Below are 20007 nucleotides of genomic sequence, written 5' to 3' on the forward strand. Positions count from 1 at the left end.
CTTTGATGCAACGTGGATCTCACGGCCTGGCGTGAGTGAAACTGGATTCATTCCTGGCACAAGTGTAATTGGAAATGAAGAATCTTTTTCAAACTTCAAGAATACATTTACTTAATTGAGGATGGTCTTTATTCCTATTCTATTTTACCTTGTTCCCTTAAACTACAGGTTAAAGTGAAATTACTGTTGGGTTCTCTTTGCTGGATGGAGCTTTACTCTAACCCTGTGCTGTACCTGTCCTGGGAGTGTTTGATGGGGACAGTGTAGAGGGAGCTTTACTCTGTATCTAACCCCGTACTGTACCTGTCCTGGGAGCGTTTGATGGGGACAGTGTAGAGGGAGCTTTACTCTGTATCTAACCCCGTGCTGTACCTGTCCTGGGAGTGTTTGATGGGGGGACAGTGTAGAGGGAGCTTTACTCTGTATCTAACCCCGTGCTGTACCTGACCTGGGAGTGTTTGATGGGGGACAGTGTAGAGGGAGCTGATTAATGGTGAGCAGGGAAATCTGAGACTTTCGGAGTTGCGCAGGTTTGAGAATGCAGGGAAGAGCGAGTTCAAAGAGGAAACAATGGCTTTTTACAATGAGGGAAGGTGGAAGGAGAGTGTGGAGTGTATAATTCGAGTGGGATTTGGAAATTAAAAGGCTGTGAGAGAGGCAATTGTCTGAGTATAAATAACAGTCAATTCATGGATCAAGAATCATACAATAAAAAGAGTTAAAAACTCCATCTTTATTTTCTTCTTACATCTGTTGGTTCTACAAATACTATTTAATTTCAAAAGCATCAATGGGGCCAATAATTTAGCCAATTACAGTAGTACATGATTGTTTTTTCTGTACAGTCCTGTGGTGAATATTTGCCAAGTTGGTTGTTCTCCCCACTCGCTCTAACACTGAACCTCTTTCAATCCTTGGCACCATTTCATCAGCCAGAACGGAGAGAGCAAATCCAGCTGAAGACAAGCAAAGACCTTCCATCGCGGAGATCCAGGACTGCAGTACAATTGAACAGTCTGTGGCAGTTGAGTGTCTCTGGGAAATGATTTTAATGTCAATAACTCTCCTCCTCCTCCTCCCACCTCCCCCCCTCCCCCTCCCCCACCTTCCCGGTCCCAGTCAGGAAACAGAACTTGGAGCAAAGCTGCCTGTCCGAATTTACAAACCAACGCAGACCCAATATTAGGTGGAGCGTGAATGCAGCATTCCTCCAGGATCCCCCCCCCAACCCCGACTCAGGAAAAGCTCAGTTAACACAAACCCCTGACATGGGGATCAGAAATGTGAGCCGCGAACCCCAACTCAGATACTGACAGAGGTTTTGAGAAAATTCACACACAGGAAGATCTGGGATATGTCTACAACGATGCAAGCTACACTAGAGAGAGGAGTGGGAACTCAGAGTGACAGAGAGGAACTGGCCTTTACTGCTCCGAGACCCATTATCGTTTGCAGAAGGTGAGAGTGGTGTCACTGTGGAACGCTGCAATGCCTCAGAGAGACATTGGCACCAGGGCAATAAACGGAAAGGAGGCAGTTGGGGAAAGACTAGTGTTAGGGAGCCAACAGCATCTGAAATCGGGAAGCTGAACATAAAGGCTGCAATTAGAGGAAACTGTCACTATATTTACTCACTCCCACTGGATTAACAGTTAGCACTACTGCCTCACAGTGCCAGGGACACGGGTTCCATTCCCGGCTTGGGTCACTGTCTGTGTGGAGACTGCACGTTCTCCCCGTGTCTGTGTGGGTTTCCTCCAGGTGCTCCGGTTTTCTTCCACACTCCAAAGATGTGCGGGTTAGGTTGATTGGTCATGCTAAATTGCCCCTTAGTGTCCCGAGATGCGGAGGATAGAGGGATTAGCAGGGTAAATATGTGGGGTAAATAGGTCCTGGGGTGGGATTGTGCTTGCTGCAGAGTAAATGGGCCGACTGGCCTCCTTCTGCACTGCAGGGATTCTACAAAATGTCTTCGGTGCTTCTGAGTCTTTGAGCTAGGATTGCTGAGAAGTTTGGAGATGTTTGGGTGGTGACAGGGACATATTTACACTGAGCACTGTATATACTCTGCAGGGCTGGGCCCCAGAAAGACAGTACTCCCACCCCCACCAGCCAAAACAATTGCTGCTCTTGTGAAAAACTTATTCACAAAAGCCCAGACTGTCGGAGACAAAGGATTCTACACTGTCGGGGGCTGAACTGAAAAGCAACCTCAATTAACTGAAGACTGAGCCAGCTAATCTCTGTTTTGGTTCAGGGCTTTGCAAAAACACATTATCCCACTCACAGCCATTGAACTGACGTCTATGAGGTTGGCAGTGAAATGTTCTATCTTTTTTATAATTTATTTATGGGATGTGGGCGTCGCTGGCTGGGCCAGAATTTACTGCCCATCCCTAATTGCCCCTTGAGAATGTGGTGGGTGAGCTGCCTTCTTGAACCCGCTGCCGTCCACGTGGTGGAGGTACGCTCACTGTGCTGTTTAAGGAGGGAATTTCAGGATTTTGACCCAGCCACAGCGCAAGAGCAGCTGATATATTTCCAAGTCAGGACGGTGAGGGACTTGGAGGGGAATCTCCAGGTGGTGGGGGTGTTCCCAGGTATCTGCTGCCCTGGTCCTTCTCGATGGTAGAGGTCACTGGTTTAGACGGTGTTGTTGAAGGAGCCTTGGTTGAAGAGCCGCAGTGCATCTTGTAGATGGTACACACGGCTACCGCTGAGTGCTGGTAGTGGAGGGAGTGAATGTTTATGGATAGGGTGCCAATCAAGCAGACTGTTTTGTCTTGTGTAACACAGAGTTTCAGCCAATACTACTGTCACAAAGTACAACTTAATAATGGTCGGAAGCAAGGCCTTACGATACAGTGCAGAGAAACACAAGATCCTGATTGGAGGATACACAAGATTCCTACTGGGGAGCGGATGTGGGGAGGAAAGGCACAGAATTTTTTTGTACAGAAATAAGAGACAAAACAAAGGGACAAAAGTAATTAATATAAAAATAAGAGATTGTGTTTTTAACATTAACGCCCCCCCGAAGCAGTACACAGAGATCTACTGATACATAAGATACCGTTTCAGCAATATAATACGACATATAGAATTGCACGCCCATTCCAATGACCCCACTTTGCCCCAAAGGGTGCTGATTCGCTGTTGAAAGGTGCCCAGTTCTGATTGGTGCAGCGTCAAAACAAAAAGGGAGACGTACAAGCATGGCAGCCCCTCATTGGTGCTTCGCCGAGTCAGATGACCAGTTACCGTGGCGGGGGGGGGCCACTACTTCCCATAGAACTTCTTGTTCAGAAGGAAGATCAGCAGGTTGACATTAACCTTTGCTTTATCGAACAACTTCATGACAGCGACACCTTCATACTGGAGCTGGAGGAGGTCCTAAAACAAGGAGAGACAGAGACACACGTCCCCTGTTAGCACAAACCTGGCATTAACTGCTCGCATTCACAATGGACCGAGAGAATTCAGTGTAGTCCGCACTCCGAATCACAACCCAGCTCCGCTTGCTCATGTTGACAGGAAGCTGGCAGAGAATCAAACTCCTCCCAGATATGGAAACATCGAAAAACTACAGCACAATCCAGGCCCTTTGGCCCACAAAGTTGTGCCGAACATGACCCTATCTTAGAGATTACTAGGCTTACCGATAACCCTCTATCTTACCAAGTTCCATGTACTTATCTAAAAGTCTCTTAAAAGACCCTATCGAATCCACCTCCACCACCAATGCTGGCAGCCCATTCCACTCACCCACCACCCTCTGAGTGAAAAACTTACCCCTGACATCTCCTCTGTACCTACTCCCCAGCACCTTAAACCTGTGCCCTCTTGTGGCAGCCATTTCAGTCCTGGGAAAAAGCCTCTGACTATCCACTCGATCAATACCTCTCAACATCTTATACACCTCTATCAGGTCACCCCTCATCCTTCGTCTCTCCAAGGAGAAAAGGCTGAGTTCCCTCAACCTATCCTCATAAGGCATGCCCCCCAATCCAGGCAACATCCTTGTAAATCTCCTTTGGACCCTTTCTATGGCTTCCACATCCTTCCTGTAACAAGGTGACCAGAACTGAGCACAGTACTCCAAGTGGGGTAGGGTCTGACCAGGGTCCTGTATAGCTGCAACGTTATCTCTCGACTCCTAAACTCAATTCCTCGATTGATGAAGGCCAGTACACCATACGCCTTCTTAACCACAGCTTCAAACTGCGAAGCTGATTTAAGCGTCCTATGAACTCAGACCCCAAGATCCTTCTGATCTTCCACACTGCCAAGAGTCCTACCATTAACATCTGTCATCCTATTTGATCTGCCAAAATGAACCACTTCACACTTATCTGGGTTGAAGTCCATCTGTCACTTCTCCGGCTACTCTTGCATCCTATCACTGTCTCAATTCTCATCAAATCCATCATGCTATAACGACACAACCAGTCATCTGGGGCAGCATGGTGCCACGCTGCTTCCTCACAGCGCCAGGGACCCGGGTTCGATTCCCGGCTTGGGTCACTGTCTGTGTGGAGTCTCCCCGTGTCTGCGTGGGTTTTCTCTGGGTGCTCTGGTTTCCACCCACACTCCAAAGATGTGTGGGTTAGGTGGGGCTGGCCGTGATAAATTCTCCCCTAGTGTCAGGGGGATAAGAAGGGTAAATATGTGGCATTATGGGGAGAGGGCCTGGGTGGGATTGGTGTCAGTGCAGACTCGATGAGCCAAATGACCTCCCAAAGAAACTGTTCCCCAGTGAGGGTCAGCACCTTCAGGAACTGGATCCCAGTGAGAGTCAGCACCTTCAGGAACTGGATCCCAGTGAGAGTCAGCACCTTCAGGAACTGGATCCCAGTGAGAGTCAGCACCTTCAGGAACTGGATCCCAGTGAGAGTCAGCACCTTCAGGAACTGTATCCCAGTGAGAGTCAGCACCTTCAGGAACTGGATCCCAGTGAGAGTCAGCACCTTCAGGAACTGTATCCCAGTGAGAGTCAGCACCTTCAGAAACTGTATCCCCGTGAGAGTCAGCACCTTCAGGAACTGGATCCCAGTGAGAGTCAGCACCTTCAGGAACTGTATCCCAGTGAGAGTCAGCACCTTCAGGAACTGGATCCCAGTGAGAGTCAGCACCTTCAGGAACTGCATCCCAGTGAGAGTCAGCACCTTCAGGAACTGGATCCCAGTGAGAGTCAGCACCTTCAGGAACTGGATCCCAGTGAGAGTCAGCACCTTCAGGAACTGGATCCCAGTGAGAGTCAGCACCTTCAGGAACTGGATCCCAGTGAGAGTCAGCACCTTCAGGAACTGCATCCCAGTGAGAGTCAGCACCTTCAGGAACTGGATCCCAGTGAGAGTCAGCACCTTCAGGAACTGGATCCCAGTGAGAGTCAGCACCTTCAGGAACTGGATCCCAGTGAGAGTCAGCACCTTCAGGAACTGGATCCCAGTGAGAGTCAGCACCTTCAGGAACTGGATCCCAGTGAGAGTCAGCACCTTCAGGAACTGGATCCCAGTGAGAGTCAGCACCTTCAGGAACTGGATCCCAGTGAGAGTCAGCACCTTCAGGAACTGGATCCCAGTGAGAGTCAGCACCTTCAGGAACTGGATCCCAGTGAGAGTCAGCACCTTCAGGAACTGGATCCCAGTGAGAGTCAGCACCTTCAGGAACTGGATCCCAGTGAGAGTCAGCACCTTCAGGAACTGGATCCCAGTGAGAGTCAGCACCTTCAGGAACTGGATCCCAGTGAGAGTCAGCACCTTCAGGAACTGGATCCCAGTGAGAGTCAGCACCTTCAGGAACTGGATCCCAGTGAGAGTCAGCACCTTCAGGAACTGGATCCCAGTGAGAGTCAGCACCTTCAGGAACTGGATCCCAGTGAGAGTCAGCACCTTCAGGAACTGGATCCCAGTGAGAGTCAGCACCTTCAGGAACTGGATCCCAGTGAGAGTCAGCGCCTTCAGGAACTGGATCCCAGTGAGAGTCAGCACCTTCAGGAACTGGATCCCAGTGAGAGTCAGCACCTTCAGGAACTCCCTTAGCTGCTGTTATTGGAATCCCATTGAAATAATCCCAGGTGCTTTACAGGAGGGTTATCAAATAAAATGTGATACTGAGCTATAGAAAGGGAAACTATGAGCAGTGACTAATAAGTTTTAAGGGACATTTTGAGGTTGAGAACGATGTGGAGACGCTTACGGATAAAGTTCCATCGCTTGGGGGTAGGCCTGTCCGTACTGGAGTGGTTAAAATGAGAAATTCACAAGAGATGAGACTTGGAGGGGAACAGATCTCTGTCAGAGGGCTGTGTGAATGGTGGAGATCACAGAGATTCAGAAGGATCTGTAAGGAAGGCTTCAGTTTGAGGTGTAGCTGGGCCGTGGAGAGCTCTTACCTGGTAGTGCAGCATAAAGGTCTCCATCTGGACTCCCATAAACTTTGCCTTCACTTCAAAATCACCCACCTCTTCTGTTGGGCAAATGTCAAAGATAACATTTTTAAACCTGGAAAAAAGAATGAGGCCCGTTTAATTAAACAACTGGACACGGAACAGGAACAGAACAAGTCTGAGGGGTTAGAGGGACCCTCCAACTGCCCACACTCCGGTTTAGCACCGTCACCTCCGACTCACAAACTGTCCATTGAGAAGCTGCTGTATGGTTTACCCTGACCCTTCACTGCACTGCTGAGGGAGTGCTGCTCGGCCAGAACTGCTCGCAGCTCAACAGGTGCTTAAACTGAGGCCCTGTCTCCCTTATCCGGGCGGATGAGATGGTTGGGTAAAGATCCCATGGCAGGATTTGATTTGGTGAGGCTTGGGGGCACAGTGGTTAGCGCTGCTGCCTCACAGTGCCAGAGACACGGGTTCGATTTCTGGCTTGGGTCACTGTCAGTGTGGAGTCTGCACGTTCTCCCCGTGTCTGCGTAGGTTTCCTCCGGGTGCTCCGGTTTCCTCCCACAGTCCAAAGATGTGTGGATTAGGTGGATTGGCCATGCTAAATTGCCCCTTTGGTGTCGGGGGTGGGGAACTAGCTAGGGTAAATGCATGGGGTTATGTGGATAGGGCCCGGGAGGGATGATGGTCGGTGTGGACACGGTGGGCCGAATGGCCTCTTTCTAAACTACAGAGATTCTAGGAATCCACGAAAAGGGAAAGGTGTGTTTTCTCAAACAGCGACACCAAAGACAATTATTTGTGCATCATCTTTGCTGCTGTTATTGGAATCCTGCTCTGTGCAAACTGACTGCCACAGGGATCTGTGAAATTGGGATCTCTCTCCCCTGTGAGGCTGTGTATGCTTTCTCTTATTTTTTTCATGGGATGCTAACTGGGCCAGAAACTGGCCTCCACCTCCACGGGGTGGGGAGGGGGGTTCATTGAAGCTTTCAAGACTGAAATCAATATAGTTTTTCTTGGGGTATTAGAGGACATGGAGCCAGGGTGAGTAAATTGGGTTGAGGTACAGACCACCCATGAATGGTGGAGCAAGCTCAAGGGGCTGAATGGCCTCCTGTTCCTGCATGAAATCGACTGGCCTTCAAAGTAACCCCACGAGTGGGAAACACGCTGGCGTGTCGGAAGAAACTGAAATTTTTTTGTCATTAAAGTATTCAATCGGGGACGGGGAAGAAACCCAGAGAGGTCGCAGGTCACAGGGTCAGAGTGCAAAGGGTGAACTGAGTGGGAAAACAGTTGCTGATGGATGCTGCCCTTGGCAGGCAGGAAGGGTTAAAGTTAACTTTCCAGATGTCTTTCCCCTTTAGGATTTTTCTTATTCATTCCTGGGACATGGGTGTCGCTGGCGGGCCAGCATTTATTGCCCATCCCTAGTTGCCCTTGAACTTTGTGTTTTGCTTGGCCATTTCAGAGGGCATTTAAGAATCAACCACATTGCTGTGGCTCACAGTCACATGGGTTTGTTGAGATTATTTGTTAGTGTGTCATGTAGGCTCACATTAACACTGCAATGAAGTTACTGTGAAAATCCCCTCGTCGCCAAACTCGGGTTACACTGAGGTAGAATTCAGCATGGTCAATGCACCTAAAAAGTATGTCTTTCAGATTGTGGGAGGAAACCCACGCAGACACAGGGAGAACGTGCAGACTCCACACAGGCAGTGACCCAAGCCGGGAATCGAACCCAGGTCCCTGGTGCTGTGAGGAAGCAGCGCTAACCACTGTGCCACCCAACATATAAGACAGACCGGGTAAAAACAACATATATTCCCTCCCGAGAGGACATTAGTGAACCAGATGGGTTTTTCCAACAATGGTTTCATGGTCATCAGTAGATTCTTAGTTTCAGATCTTTTTTATTGAATTCAAATTCCACCAATTGTCAGAATGGAACCCGAGTCCCCAGGATATTAGCTGCGTTTCTGGATTAATAGTCTAGTGATGATACCACAAGGCCATCGCCTCCCCGCTGTTGGGATAAGTGTCTAACCTGATGGACCAGCTGCCTCCGTACCTCACTCCCAACTCCAGAAACACAGCTGGTTTCCTGCTCTCACCTTTCACACCCTTCCTTAGACCCATCATTTTTTACCCCAAACTTTCTGCCTTCTAGCCCCTCACCCCACAGCACTCGAATCTCTTGGAGCCACTTTAGTAACCTTCATTGCCCTCAGTGTGGGAAACCCCTCTGTACAAACCCCAGTCGGGTTTCTGTAATTTCTGTCACTCACTGATTGCTGTTGAGGTCCTCGATTTCCAGCAGGACTCCCTTCTCGTGCAGTCGGGCTGCAGTGTAGCGCTGCGAAACCTGTTTGCTCTTCTTTCCCTTAACATCTCCTGGCTTCTTCGAAACCCTGTCAAAAGCATCAAAACACAGGACTGAAATGGAACATCTCACGTCGCTAACACAACGCAACAGATCCCTTCCACATCTGTCTGACACTTTGGTAGGATAGGGAATCGAGGGTTATGGGGAGGGGGAGAGGGTGCGCGCGCTGCCGGCAGGACCGGAGATTCCCGTTGGCGTGAACGGCCGGAGAATTCCAGCCGATGTGTTGTAATACTCAACGTCTGACAATTGTGTGTTTGAGGGTGCATCGATCAGAAGATGATAATTAGCTTTATCTGCCATTCTGAACTTTGGTGAGGGAGGTTTTTGGGGTCGGACAGAGAGAGAGGACGTTCCACTTTTCTTTTGGCTCAGGTCCAACCCTTGTTGCTCCCTGTGACACTTGGCCTTTATCTTGTTGGCTTTTACTGAGGGAGGGTGTAGGGTGTGGAGTCTTTTGATTTGATTTATTATTGTCACATGTATTAGCATACAGTGGGAAGTATTGTTTCTTGGGTGCTGTACAGACAAAGCATACTGTTCACAGAGAAAGAAAGGAGAGGGTGCAGAATGTGGTGTTACAGTCATAGCTAGGGTGTAGAGAAAGATCAACTTAATGTGAGGTAGGTCCATTCAAAAGTCTGATGGCAGCAGGGAAGAAGCTGTTCTTGAGTTTGTTGGTACGTGACCTCAGACTTTTATATCTTTTTCCCAATGGAAGGTGGTGGAAGAGAGAATGTTTGGAGTGCGTGGGGTCCTTAATTATGCTGGTTTGTAGACAGAGTCAGTGGATGGGAGGCATTGAGACTGGAGTCACGTCCAGGCCTGGAGCAGGCTGGGATTTTCAATCCCATCTCAGCAATTCTGGAGTTTGCCTCGGTGGGATTTGACCTGTTGGTCACTGGATTACTCTCACAATGTCCTACTCTCTCTCTGTCAGTGGGGTGGTGATTAGTCTACACCAAGCTCAAGCCTTGAAGGGTCCACAGATGGACCAAAGTGGGACCTGAGCAAGTTTATTTGTTAATGTTACAAGTCATTAACACTGCAATGAAGTTACTGTGAAAATCCCCGTGTCGCCACACTCTGGCCCCTGTTCGGGTACACTGAGGGAGAATTTAGCACGGCCAATCTACCTAACCAGCACGTATTTCAGAATGTGGGAGGAAACCACAGCACCCGGAGGAAACCCACGCAGACACGGGCAGAATGTGCAGTCTCCACACAGACAGTGACCCAAGCCGGGAATTGAACCTGGGTCCCTGGCACTGTGATGCAGCAGTGCTAACCACTGTGCCACCAGTTAGGTTTCCTCAGTTTTGAGGCACTGGGACAGAATGAGTTCCCTGGGGTGTGACAGAGCCGAGTGTTAGTTCTCACAAGGTGACGATGGTGAAGGAGAGGGAGAGTGCCAAGGACGAGGGAGGTTTGAAATGCAGGAAGCTCAGGAGAGCAACAATCACAAAGACAGAACAGGGAGTTTCTCTCCTCTCTCCGTCCTCGTACAACCAACAGGCTTGTTCAAAATCCACAGGTGGGAGTCACCTCAGAAACATTTTCCCTATTTCCCCCCCACACCCCATAAACAGGATTGCACTGCCCAAAATTCAATAATCATTTTAAACAGGGAATTGGGTAAATAATTGAAGGAAAAATATTTGCAGGGCTACGGGGAGAGAACAGGAGGTGGGAGGACCATTTGGTAAGCTCTGCCAAAGGGGATGATGGGCTGAATGGCCTCCTCCTATGCTGTAATTCTCTGGGATTTTATCGCGTCCATGCGAGGGACTGTTGTACGCTGGGGGTATCAGTAATAAGTGGTCCTCGGGGAGGGGAATTGGAAGTACGTACTTTCCTTTGCTGGCCAGGTTGTCCATGCAGGTTTTAATGTACTGGTTGTAGTAATCAATTTGTTCTTCGAAGAAGGTCGTTTTAGAGATCAGCCCGCTGTACGTCTGCTGCAGTCTCACCAGCTCCGCCTTCCGCCTCTGCCGGTATCTCCGCTGGTTCCGGATATCCTGGAGGCAGGAAAAATGGGAAATTAGTTCACCAGCTATATGTGACAGTCGGTAAATACACAGTCTGGGACTGAATATCACTGAGCAGGAAGATGGCAATGAACCACCAGCGTGTGTGTGTGTGTGTGTACGTATGTGTACGTGTGTGTATGTACGTGTGTGTATGTATGTATGTATGTGTGTGTACGTATGTGTACGTGTGTGTGTGTACGTATGTGTATGTGTGTACGTGTGTGTGTACGTATGTGTACGTGTGTGTACGTATGTGTGTGTGTACGTATGTGTATGTACGTGTGTGTGTACGTATGTGTGTGTGTACGTATGTGTATGTATGTGTGTGTGTGTACATATGTGTATGTATGTGTGTGTGTATGTATGTATGTATGTGTGTGTACGTATGTGTACGTGTGTGTGTGTACGTATGTGTATGTGTGTGTGTGTGTACGTGTGTGTGTACGTATGTGTACGTGTGTGTGTACGTATGTGTGTGTGTACGTATGTGTATGTATGTGTGTGTGTACGTATGTGTGTGTGTACGTATGTGTATGTATGTGTGTGTGTACGTATGTGTGTGTGTACGTATGTGTGTGTGTGTACATATGTGTATGTATGTGTGTGTGTGTGTGTGTATGTGTGTGTGCATTTGGTTAGGGTGCTTTGGCCGTGCTAAATTCTCTCTCAGTGTACCTGAACAGGTGCTGGAGTGTGGCAACTAGGGGATTTTCACAGTCACTTCATTGCAGTGTTAATGTAAGCTTACTTGTAACTAATGAATAAACTTTAATTTTGAGCAGCCCGCTGAGGTGGATTTATTTTTAAAAACAGTCCTTTCATCTGCCTCACAAAGTATTTTTAAACTCATAATTGGGCTGCGGGCACGGAAAGCGAGGCTGATATTTATTGTCCAGCCCTTGTCGTTACAACGCAGTGGTTGAGGAAACCACATCAGACACACTGGTATTGAAGTGGTATCGTTCGAGACTCAGACTGGGCGAATTCAGCCCCTTTTCTGCCCTGAGGGAGCACCATGAACCAACAATAAAGACTTGTATTTATTCACCACAACCAGACACCACCAAGAGCTTTGCAGCCACTCGAGGACTTTCGGAAGTGCAGGCTCTGCTGTAATGTAGGAAACACTGCAGCAAACTTACACACAGCAAGATCCCACTAACAGCAATGTCAGGGACCTGATGTTGATTCTGATGTTGACTGATATCGGCCAGGACACTGAGGATTACTCCCCTCTGCACCTCCTCCAAATGGGGGACACGGTGGCACAATGGTTAACACTCACAGTGCCAGGGTTTGATTCCAGCCTCGGTTAACTGGCCGTGTGGATTCTGCACATTCTCCCCGTGTCTGCGTGGGTTTCCTCCGGGTGCTCCAGTTTTCTCCCACAGTCTGAAAGATGTGCAGGTTAGGTGGATTGGCTGTGCTAAATTCATAGAATCGTAGAATCGCTACAGTACAGAAGGAGGCCATTCAGCCCATCGAGTCTGCATCAACCACAATCCCACCCAGGCCTATTCCTCCATAAGCTGCTGTTTTGTGTCAGGGGATTAGATAGGGAAGATTCATGGTGTTACAGGGATAGGGCCTGGGTGGGGATTGATGTCACTGCAGCCTTGATGGGCCAAATGGCCTCCTTCTGCACGGTAGGGCTTCCAAGATGAAAGCACGTTGGGATCTTTTACAGGCACCTTTGAGGGCCTTGGTAAGGCGATGCCTCTGACAGTGCAGCACTCCCTCAGTACTCCACCCGGAGAACCAGCCTTTAGTCCTGGAGATCCTGGAATTGGAGTTGAATATTGGTGACCTAATGTTGGATTTGACAATCTAACGTCTGCTAACATCAGCAATGCAATTTAAAAAAAAATCTTCAATTATGATCCTCAGACTGCTCGCGATGGGGATTTGAACTCCTGTTCTCTGGAACACCCGCCTGGTTATACAAATACTGAATCATTGGACCCAGTATTTATTGGGGATAACTGAGAAAGCCTCCAGTGACTGAGTGGGTTAATGCCCTGTCTGTTAACCAATACTGACCACAGTTCCAGCCCCGGTCTGTGCAGTGTTTATCAGTACAGCTTTTGGGGATTATTTTGGGGTAATTCTGGGAGAATCGAGGGGCAAAAACTATGTTGACAAAAGTTCCTTCCAGCTGGAAGGTAAACATGACTGAGTGGAATATAGTGTTCAATTCTGGTCACCACACTATCAGAAGGATGTGGAGGATTTGGAGAGGGTACAGAAAAGATTTACCAGGAGGTTGCCTGGTATGGAGGGCATTAGCTATGAGGAGAGGTTGGAGAAACTTGGTTTGTTCTCACTGGAATGATGGAGGTTGAGGGTAGACCTGATAGAAGGCTACAAGATTATGAGGGGCATGGACAGAGTGGATAGTCAGAAGCTTTTCCCCAGGGTGGAAGAGTCAATTACTAGGGGGCACAGGTTTAAGGTGTGAGGGGCAAGGTTTAAAGGAGATGTACGAGGCAGATTTTTTACACAGAGGGTGGAGGGTGCCTGGAACTCGCTGCCGGGGGAGGGAGTGGAAGCGGATACGATAGTGACTTTTAAGTGGCATCTGGACAAATACATGAATAGGATGGGAATAGAGGGATCTGGTCCCCGGAAGGGTAGGGGGTTTTAGTTCAATCGGGCAGCATGGTTGGTGCGGGTTTGGGAGGGGCCGAAGGGCCTGTTTCTGTGCTGTAATTTTCTTTGTTCTTTATGACAAATGTGGACAAATTTAAGGGGAAGCTGGATAAACACGAGGGGGAAAGGAATAAAGTTAAAGTTTATTTATTAGTCACAAGTAAGGCTTACATTAACACTGCAATGAAGTTACTGTGAAATTCCCCATGGAGGATATAGGATATAGTGAGATGATGAGTGGGGTGGGGGGAGGATTGTGTGAAGCATAAATGCCAGCATCGACCAAATGGGCCGAATGGCCTGATTCTGTGCACAGTAAGAAGTCTCACACCAGGTTAAAGTCCAATAGGTTTATTTGATAGCAAATGCCAGTAGCTTTCGGAGCACTGTTCGTCCGTCAGGTAAGTGGAGAGTTCTGATCACAAACAGGGCATATAAAGACATGAATAATGATTGGAATGCGAATCTTTACAGCTAATCAAGTCTTAATGGTACAGACAATGTGAATGAAGAGAGGGTTAAGCCCAGGTTAAAGAGATGTGTATTGTCTCCAGCCGGGACAGTCAGTTAGATTTTGTAAGTCCAGGCACGTCGTGGGGGTTAGAGATAGTGTGACATGAACCCAAAATCCTTCAGGAGGACAGTGGCCACGATACCACACAACCCTGCCACAGCAACCTCTTCCAGACATTCCGGATCATCGACACGGATGCCATCATCTCACGTGAGAACACCATCCACCAGGTACACGGTATGTAGTTTTGCAACTCGGCCAACGTTGTCTACTTGATACGCTGCAGGAAAGGATGTCCCGAGGCATGGTACATTGGGGAGACCATGCAGACACTACGACAACGGATGAATGAACATCGCTCGACAATCACCAGGTAAGACTGTTCCCTTCCTGTTGGCGAACACTTCAGCAGTCACGGGCATTCGGTCTCTGACCTTCGGGTGAGCATTCTGCAATGCAGCCTTTACGACGCACGACAGCGCAGAGTTGGTGAGCAGAGACTGATAGCCAAGTTCCACACACACACGAGGACAGTCTCAACCGGGATCTTGGGTTCATGTCACACTATCTGTAACCCCTGTGATTTGCCTGGACTTGCAAAATCTCACAAACTGTCCTGTCTGGAGACAATACACATCTCTTTAATCTGTGCTTAACCCTCTCTCCATTCACATTGTCTGTACCTGTAAAGACTTGATTAGCTGTAAAGATTCGCATTCCAATCATTATTCTGTAAATTGAGTTTGTGTCTTTATTTGCCCTGTTTGTGATCAGAACTCCCACTTACCTGACGGAGGAACAGCGCTCCGAAAGCTAATGATGTTTGCTACCAAATAAACCTGTTGGACTTTAACCTGGTGTTGTGAGACTTCTTCCTGTGTTTACCCCAGTCCAACACCGGCATCTCCACATTCTGATTCTGTGCAACATGGAGATCACCAACATCAGGAAGGAGACTGATTCATTACACAGCATTCCACCACCATCTAGTGGTGAAACTGAGAACTGCTGAGAGTGACAACACCGTCACAATGAAATGGTGTGCACACACTCACACTTGCAGACACACTCACACTCGCAGACACGCACACACTCACAGACACGCACACACTCACAGACACGCACACACTCACACTCACAGACACGCACACACTTACAGACACGCACACACTCACAGACACGCACACACTCACAGACACGCACACACTCACAGACACGCACACACTCACAGACACGCACACACTCACAGACACGCACACACTCACAGACACGCACACACTCACAGACACGCACACACTCACAGACACGCACACACTAACAGACACGCACACACTCACACTCGCAGACACGCTCACACTCGCAGACACGCACACACTCGCAGACACGCACACACTCACAGACACGCACACACTCACAGACACGCACACACTCACAGACACGCACACACTCACACTCGCAGACACACAGACAGAACAGGGTGAGGCTCCTGTTCTGGGATGAATTTACAATTAATGAAACAAATGAGATGCTGCTGGAGATGCTTCTTGGTTAGATGAAATAAAATGGTTCTTGCTCATCTATAATTATCCCCTATTTGTTTTCCAAATGCAAGAATTGCAAGTTAGACACTGATAGTGAGTCAGTGGGTAACACTGTCACTCTGAATCAGAGAGTAATGGGTTCAATATCCAGACTGATAGTGTAGTTGTGAGGCAGTGCTGTATCGAGGTGCCACAGACCCATAGAATTCCTACAGTGTCAAAAGAGGCCATTCGGCCCATCACATCTGCAACAACTCTCCAAAAGAACACACCACCCAATCCTCCACTCCATCCCCATAACCCCGTGCATTTATCATGGCCAATCCACCTAACCTACACATCAGGGAGTGGTACAGTGGTTAGCACTGCTGTCTCACAGCACCAAGGACCCAGATTCGATTCCCAGCTTGGGTCACTGTCTGTGCGGAGTCTGCACGTTCTCCCCGTGTCTGCGTGGGGCTTCCTCCCAGTGCTCCAGTTTCCTCCCACAGTGGGTTAGGTGGATTGGCCATGCTAAATTGCCCCTTAGTGTCCAAAGATGTGCAGGCCAGGTGGATTAACCTGATAAATGCGTAATGTTACAGGGATAGGACCTGGGTAAGTTACTCTTCAGAGAATAGATGCACACTCGATGGGCCGAATGGCTTCTTCTGCACTGTAGGGATTCTATGATCTTTGGAGTGTGGGAGGAAACTGGAGCACCCAGAGGAACCCCAGGCAGACATGGGGAGAATGTGCAGACTCCACACAGTCAGTGACCCAAGCCGGGAATCAAACCCGGGTCCCTGGCGCTGTGAGGCAGCAGTGCTAACCACTGTGCTGACATCTTTAGGGTGAGAGGTTAAACTCAGATCCTATCTGCCCCTCCCAGGTGGATGTGGAAGGTTCCCTGGTGCAGCAATGAAGAAGGGCAGGAAATTCCTCGCTGGTCCCGAACAAATATTTATCCCCCACCTAAGACCAGGGGAAGCATCATTATCACACTGTGGGGTCTTGCTGTGCATAAAATGGCTGCCCCGTCTCCTACATCAGAACAGTGACCTCACTTCAACAGATACTTTATTCACTGTGAACTGCTTTCTGTGGCAGCCAGAGATTGTTTGAGGTGCTATATCAATGCAATGTGTGTGTGACTGTGTGTGTGCGTGTGTGTGTATATGGATGTGCGAGTGTGCGTGTGTATCTGTGCACACTTGTGTTTGTGTGTGCACATGTGCTTGAACATGTGTATGTGTGTGTGTATACATGGGGGGACGGTGTGTGTGTGTGTGTGTGTGTGTGTATACATGGGGGGACGGTGTGTGTGTGTGTGTGTATACATGGGGGTGTGTGTGTGTGTGTGTGTGTGTATATACATGGGGGGACGGTGTGTGTGTGTGTGTGTGTGTGTGTATACATGGGGGGACGGTGTGTGTGTGTGTGTGTATACATGGGGGTGTGTGTGTGTGTGTGTGTGTGTATATACATGGGGGGACGGTGTGTGTGTGTGTGTGTGTGTGTGTATACATGGGGGGACGGTGTGTGTGTGTGTGTGTATACATGGGGGTGTGTGTGTGTGTGTGTGTATATACATGGGGGGACGGTGTGTGTGTGTGTGTGTGTGTGTGTGTATACATGGGGGGACGGTGTGTGTGTGTGTGTGTATACATGGGGGTGTGTGTGTGTGTGTGTGTGTATATACATGGGGGGACGGTGTGTGTGTGTGTGTATACATGGGGGGACGGTGTGTGTGTGTGTGTATACATGGGGGGACGGTGTGTGTGTGTGTGTATACATGGGGGGACGGTGTGTGTGTGTGTGTGTGTGTGTGTATACATGGGGGGACTGTGTGTGTGTGTGTGTGTGTGTGTGTGTGTGTATACATGGGGGGACGGTGTGTGTGTGTGTGTGTATACATGGGGGTGTGTGTGTGTGTGTGTGTGTGTGTGTGTATATACATGGGGGGACGGTGTGTGTGTGTGTGTGTGTGTGTGTACATGGGCGGACGGTGTGTGTGTGTGTGTATACATGGGTGTGTGTGTGTGTGTGTATACATGGGTGTGTGTGTGTGTGTGTGTATACATGGGGGTGTGTGTGTGTGTGTGTGTGTGTATACATGGGGGTGTGTGTGTGTGGAGGTTACTGGGTTAAGGTTGCCTCTGTGAGGCCACCCCAAGTTGAATATCTAATCAAGCTGTGCAAGCTCGGTGTCTCTGAGCCCCCACATCCCGAGGTGAATGTGCAGCCTGGGGGTGGGGGTGAGGCTGGGGCGTTACCTTGGCGATATCGTTGATCAGGTCTTGGTATTTATTCTGGGGGTTGACCTTTCCCAAGCTTTCCAGTTTTTTCAGATTCTGCTCAATTTTCTCCTTTTTCTCCTGCAGCGACATCTGGTTTTCCTCCGACTCAGCCTGGTTACGTTTCATCTTCTCGGGGGTTTTGGCGTCTCGGATTGCCCTCCTCTGCATGGCTCGCTGGTGATCGGTGTCCTGGGAAAAGAGAATTCACATCAGAAACTTTCAAACCCTTCCCTAAAACAGGGAACATGACTCTTAGCCAGAAATCCCCAAATAATACAGCAACAGGAGACCATTCGGCCCATTCTCCAGCCTGGTACACAGGAACAGAAGGCCATTCAGCCCCTCCAGCCTGTTGCATTGGAACAGGAGGTGGCCATTCAGCCCCTCGAGCTGGAACAAAAGGAGGCCATTCAGCCCCTTGCATGGGAATAGGAGGCCATTCATTCCTTCAAGCTGATAGCAAGGGAACAGAAAGAGGCCATTTGGTCCACCCTGTGATGAAGAATTAGCAGTGAAATGCCTTGGAAAGTTCTGGAAGATTTATTGCTCACCTGCTCAGCAGATGCTGGGGTCTCCAGGATCTCGGTCAAAGTCTCGCCTGGTTGGAACCGAATCACATCGACAATCAGTCGTTTTGTGCTGGAGATGGAGACAGAGGATGGGGTCACTGATCATTCGGGTTCACTACACCCTCAGACAGAACATCTTCACACAAAGCTTCAGAATGATAGTAACACAGAGACCTCGGAGGGTCGGCATTGAAGGAGTGCTGCACTGTCAGAGGTGCTGTGTTTGGAGTGAGATGTTCAACTGATGCTCAGAAGGACGGAGGAGAACCTGGTATTACAGTTTCGAAGAAGTAGGGGATAGTGTGGTGACACAGTGGGTTAGCACTGCTGCCTCACAGCGCCAGGGACCCGGGTTCGATTCCCGGCTTGGGTCACTGTCTGTGTGGAGTTTGCACATTCTCCCCGTGTCTGTGTGGGTTTCCTCCGGGTGCTCTGGTTTCCTCCCACAGCCCGAAAGACGTGCTGGTTAGATGAATTGGCCGTGCTAAATTCTCCCTCAGTGTACCAAAACAGGTGCCAGAGTGTGGCTACCAGGGGATTTTCACAGTAACTTCATTGCAGTGTTAATGTAAGCCTACTTGTGATACTAATAAATAAACTTCAAAAAAAGGACGTGAGTTCTCCCCAGTGTCCTGGCTAACATTCATCCCTCAACCAACATCACTAAAAATCTGATTATCTGATTGTTATCACTGCCCAGTTTGTGGGATCTTGCTGTGTATAATCTGGCTAATATGTTTCCTCCAATATGACTGTGATCACACTTTGAGGGGGGGGTGGGGCGGAGAGTTATGAGAATCATTGAATCCCTACAGTGCAGGAGGCCATTTGGCCCATCGAGTCTGCACCCACCACAATCCCCGTAACCCCATACATTTACCCTAACTAATCCCCGCACAGACAGTGGCCCTCGCTATACCACTATAGAAATCTGTTTCAAATAGAAGTTCTAAACTCCAACCCCACCCCAACCCCACGAGCACACACTCGTGCACACGCACATACACACTACGCGCGCGCGCGCTTGTGCACACATATGCACACACACACTACGCGCGCACGCGTGCACACACACACACACACACACACACATATATACACCCCCAAGCAAGCGACTCAGACTCACTTTAGAAGCAGAGTGCGGGCGTTCATCTCTTCATTCTCTCCCCTGGGACATCGAATTTGTTGGTGAGGGTGAGGGACACCTCTGTCTTGGCTAGCTGCTCCTTATTTGGGTCGTGCAGTCCCCCCTCACCTGCGGCACAGAGAACACAATATTTACCAACCACCACATCCCACTGCGAATATCAAACACCAAGAGACAGGAGCATGAGTCACCAAAAGTGTACAGACAGAGAGGTAGGTTTTCAGGAGTGTCTTAGAGCAGGAGAGAGAGGGGGGTCGGGAGGAGAGAGAGAGGGGGGGGTCGGAGGGAGAGGAGGAGTGTCGGGGGGAGAGGGAGGGGGGTTCGGGGGAAAGAAGGGGGAGGAGTCGGGGGGAGAGAGGGAGAGGAGGGTCGGGGGAGAGGGGAAGGGGGAGCAGGGAAGTCGGGGGGGAGACGGGGTGTTGGAGGGAGACAGGGAGGGGGTGTTTGGCGGGAAGAAGGGGGGGATGGGGGGTGAGGGGGGGGGGTTCGGGG

The 20007-nt window shown here is 49.3% G+C and overlaps 1 protein-coding gene across 1 annotated transcript in view; it reads right to left on the reverse strand.

Moving 5' to 3' along the window:
- Positions 1 to 1891: 1891 nt before the first annotated feature.
- iqgap1 (IQ motif containing GTPase activating protein 1) overlaps positions 1892 to 20007 on the reverse strand; it is a 140305-nt gene continuing 122189 nt past the window's right edge. The window contains 8 exon segments of the mRNA XM_080216240.1: positions 1892 to 3393; positions 6395 to 6503; positions 8689 to 8811; positions 10638 to 10804; positions 17776 to 17988; positions 18351 to 18438; positions 19495 to 19531; positions 19534 to 19623. Of these exon segments, the coding sequence (XP_080072366.1) occupies positions 3280 to 3393; positions 6395 to 6503; positions 8689 to 8811; positions 10638 to 10804; positions 17776 to 17988; positions 18351 to 18438; positions 19495 to 19531; positions 19534 to 19623 (941 nt within the window). The 3' untranslated portion in view covers positions 1892 to 3279.

Source organism: Carcharhinus amblyrhynchos, chromosome 32 (genome assembly GCF_965287045.1).
Source record: "Carcharhinus amblyrhynchos chromosome 32, sCarAmb.v2.hapA, whole genome shotgun sequence".
Lineage (NCBI taxonomy): Eukaryota > Metazoa > Chordata > Chondrichthyes > Carcharhiniformes > Carcharhinidae > Carcharhinus > Carcharhinus amblyrhynchos.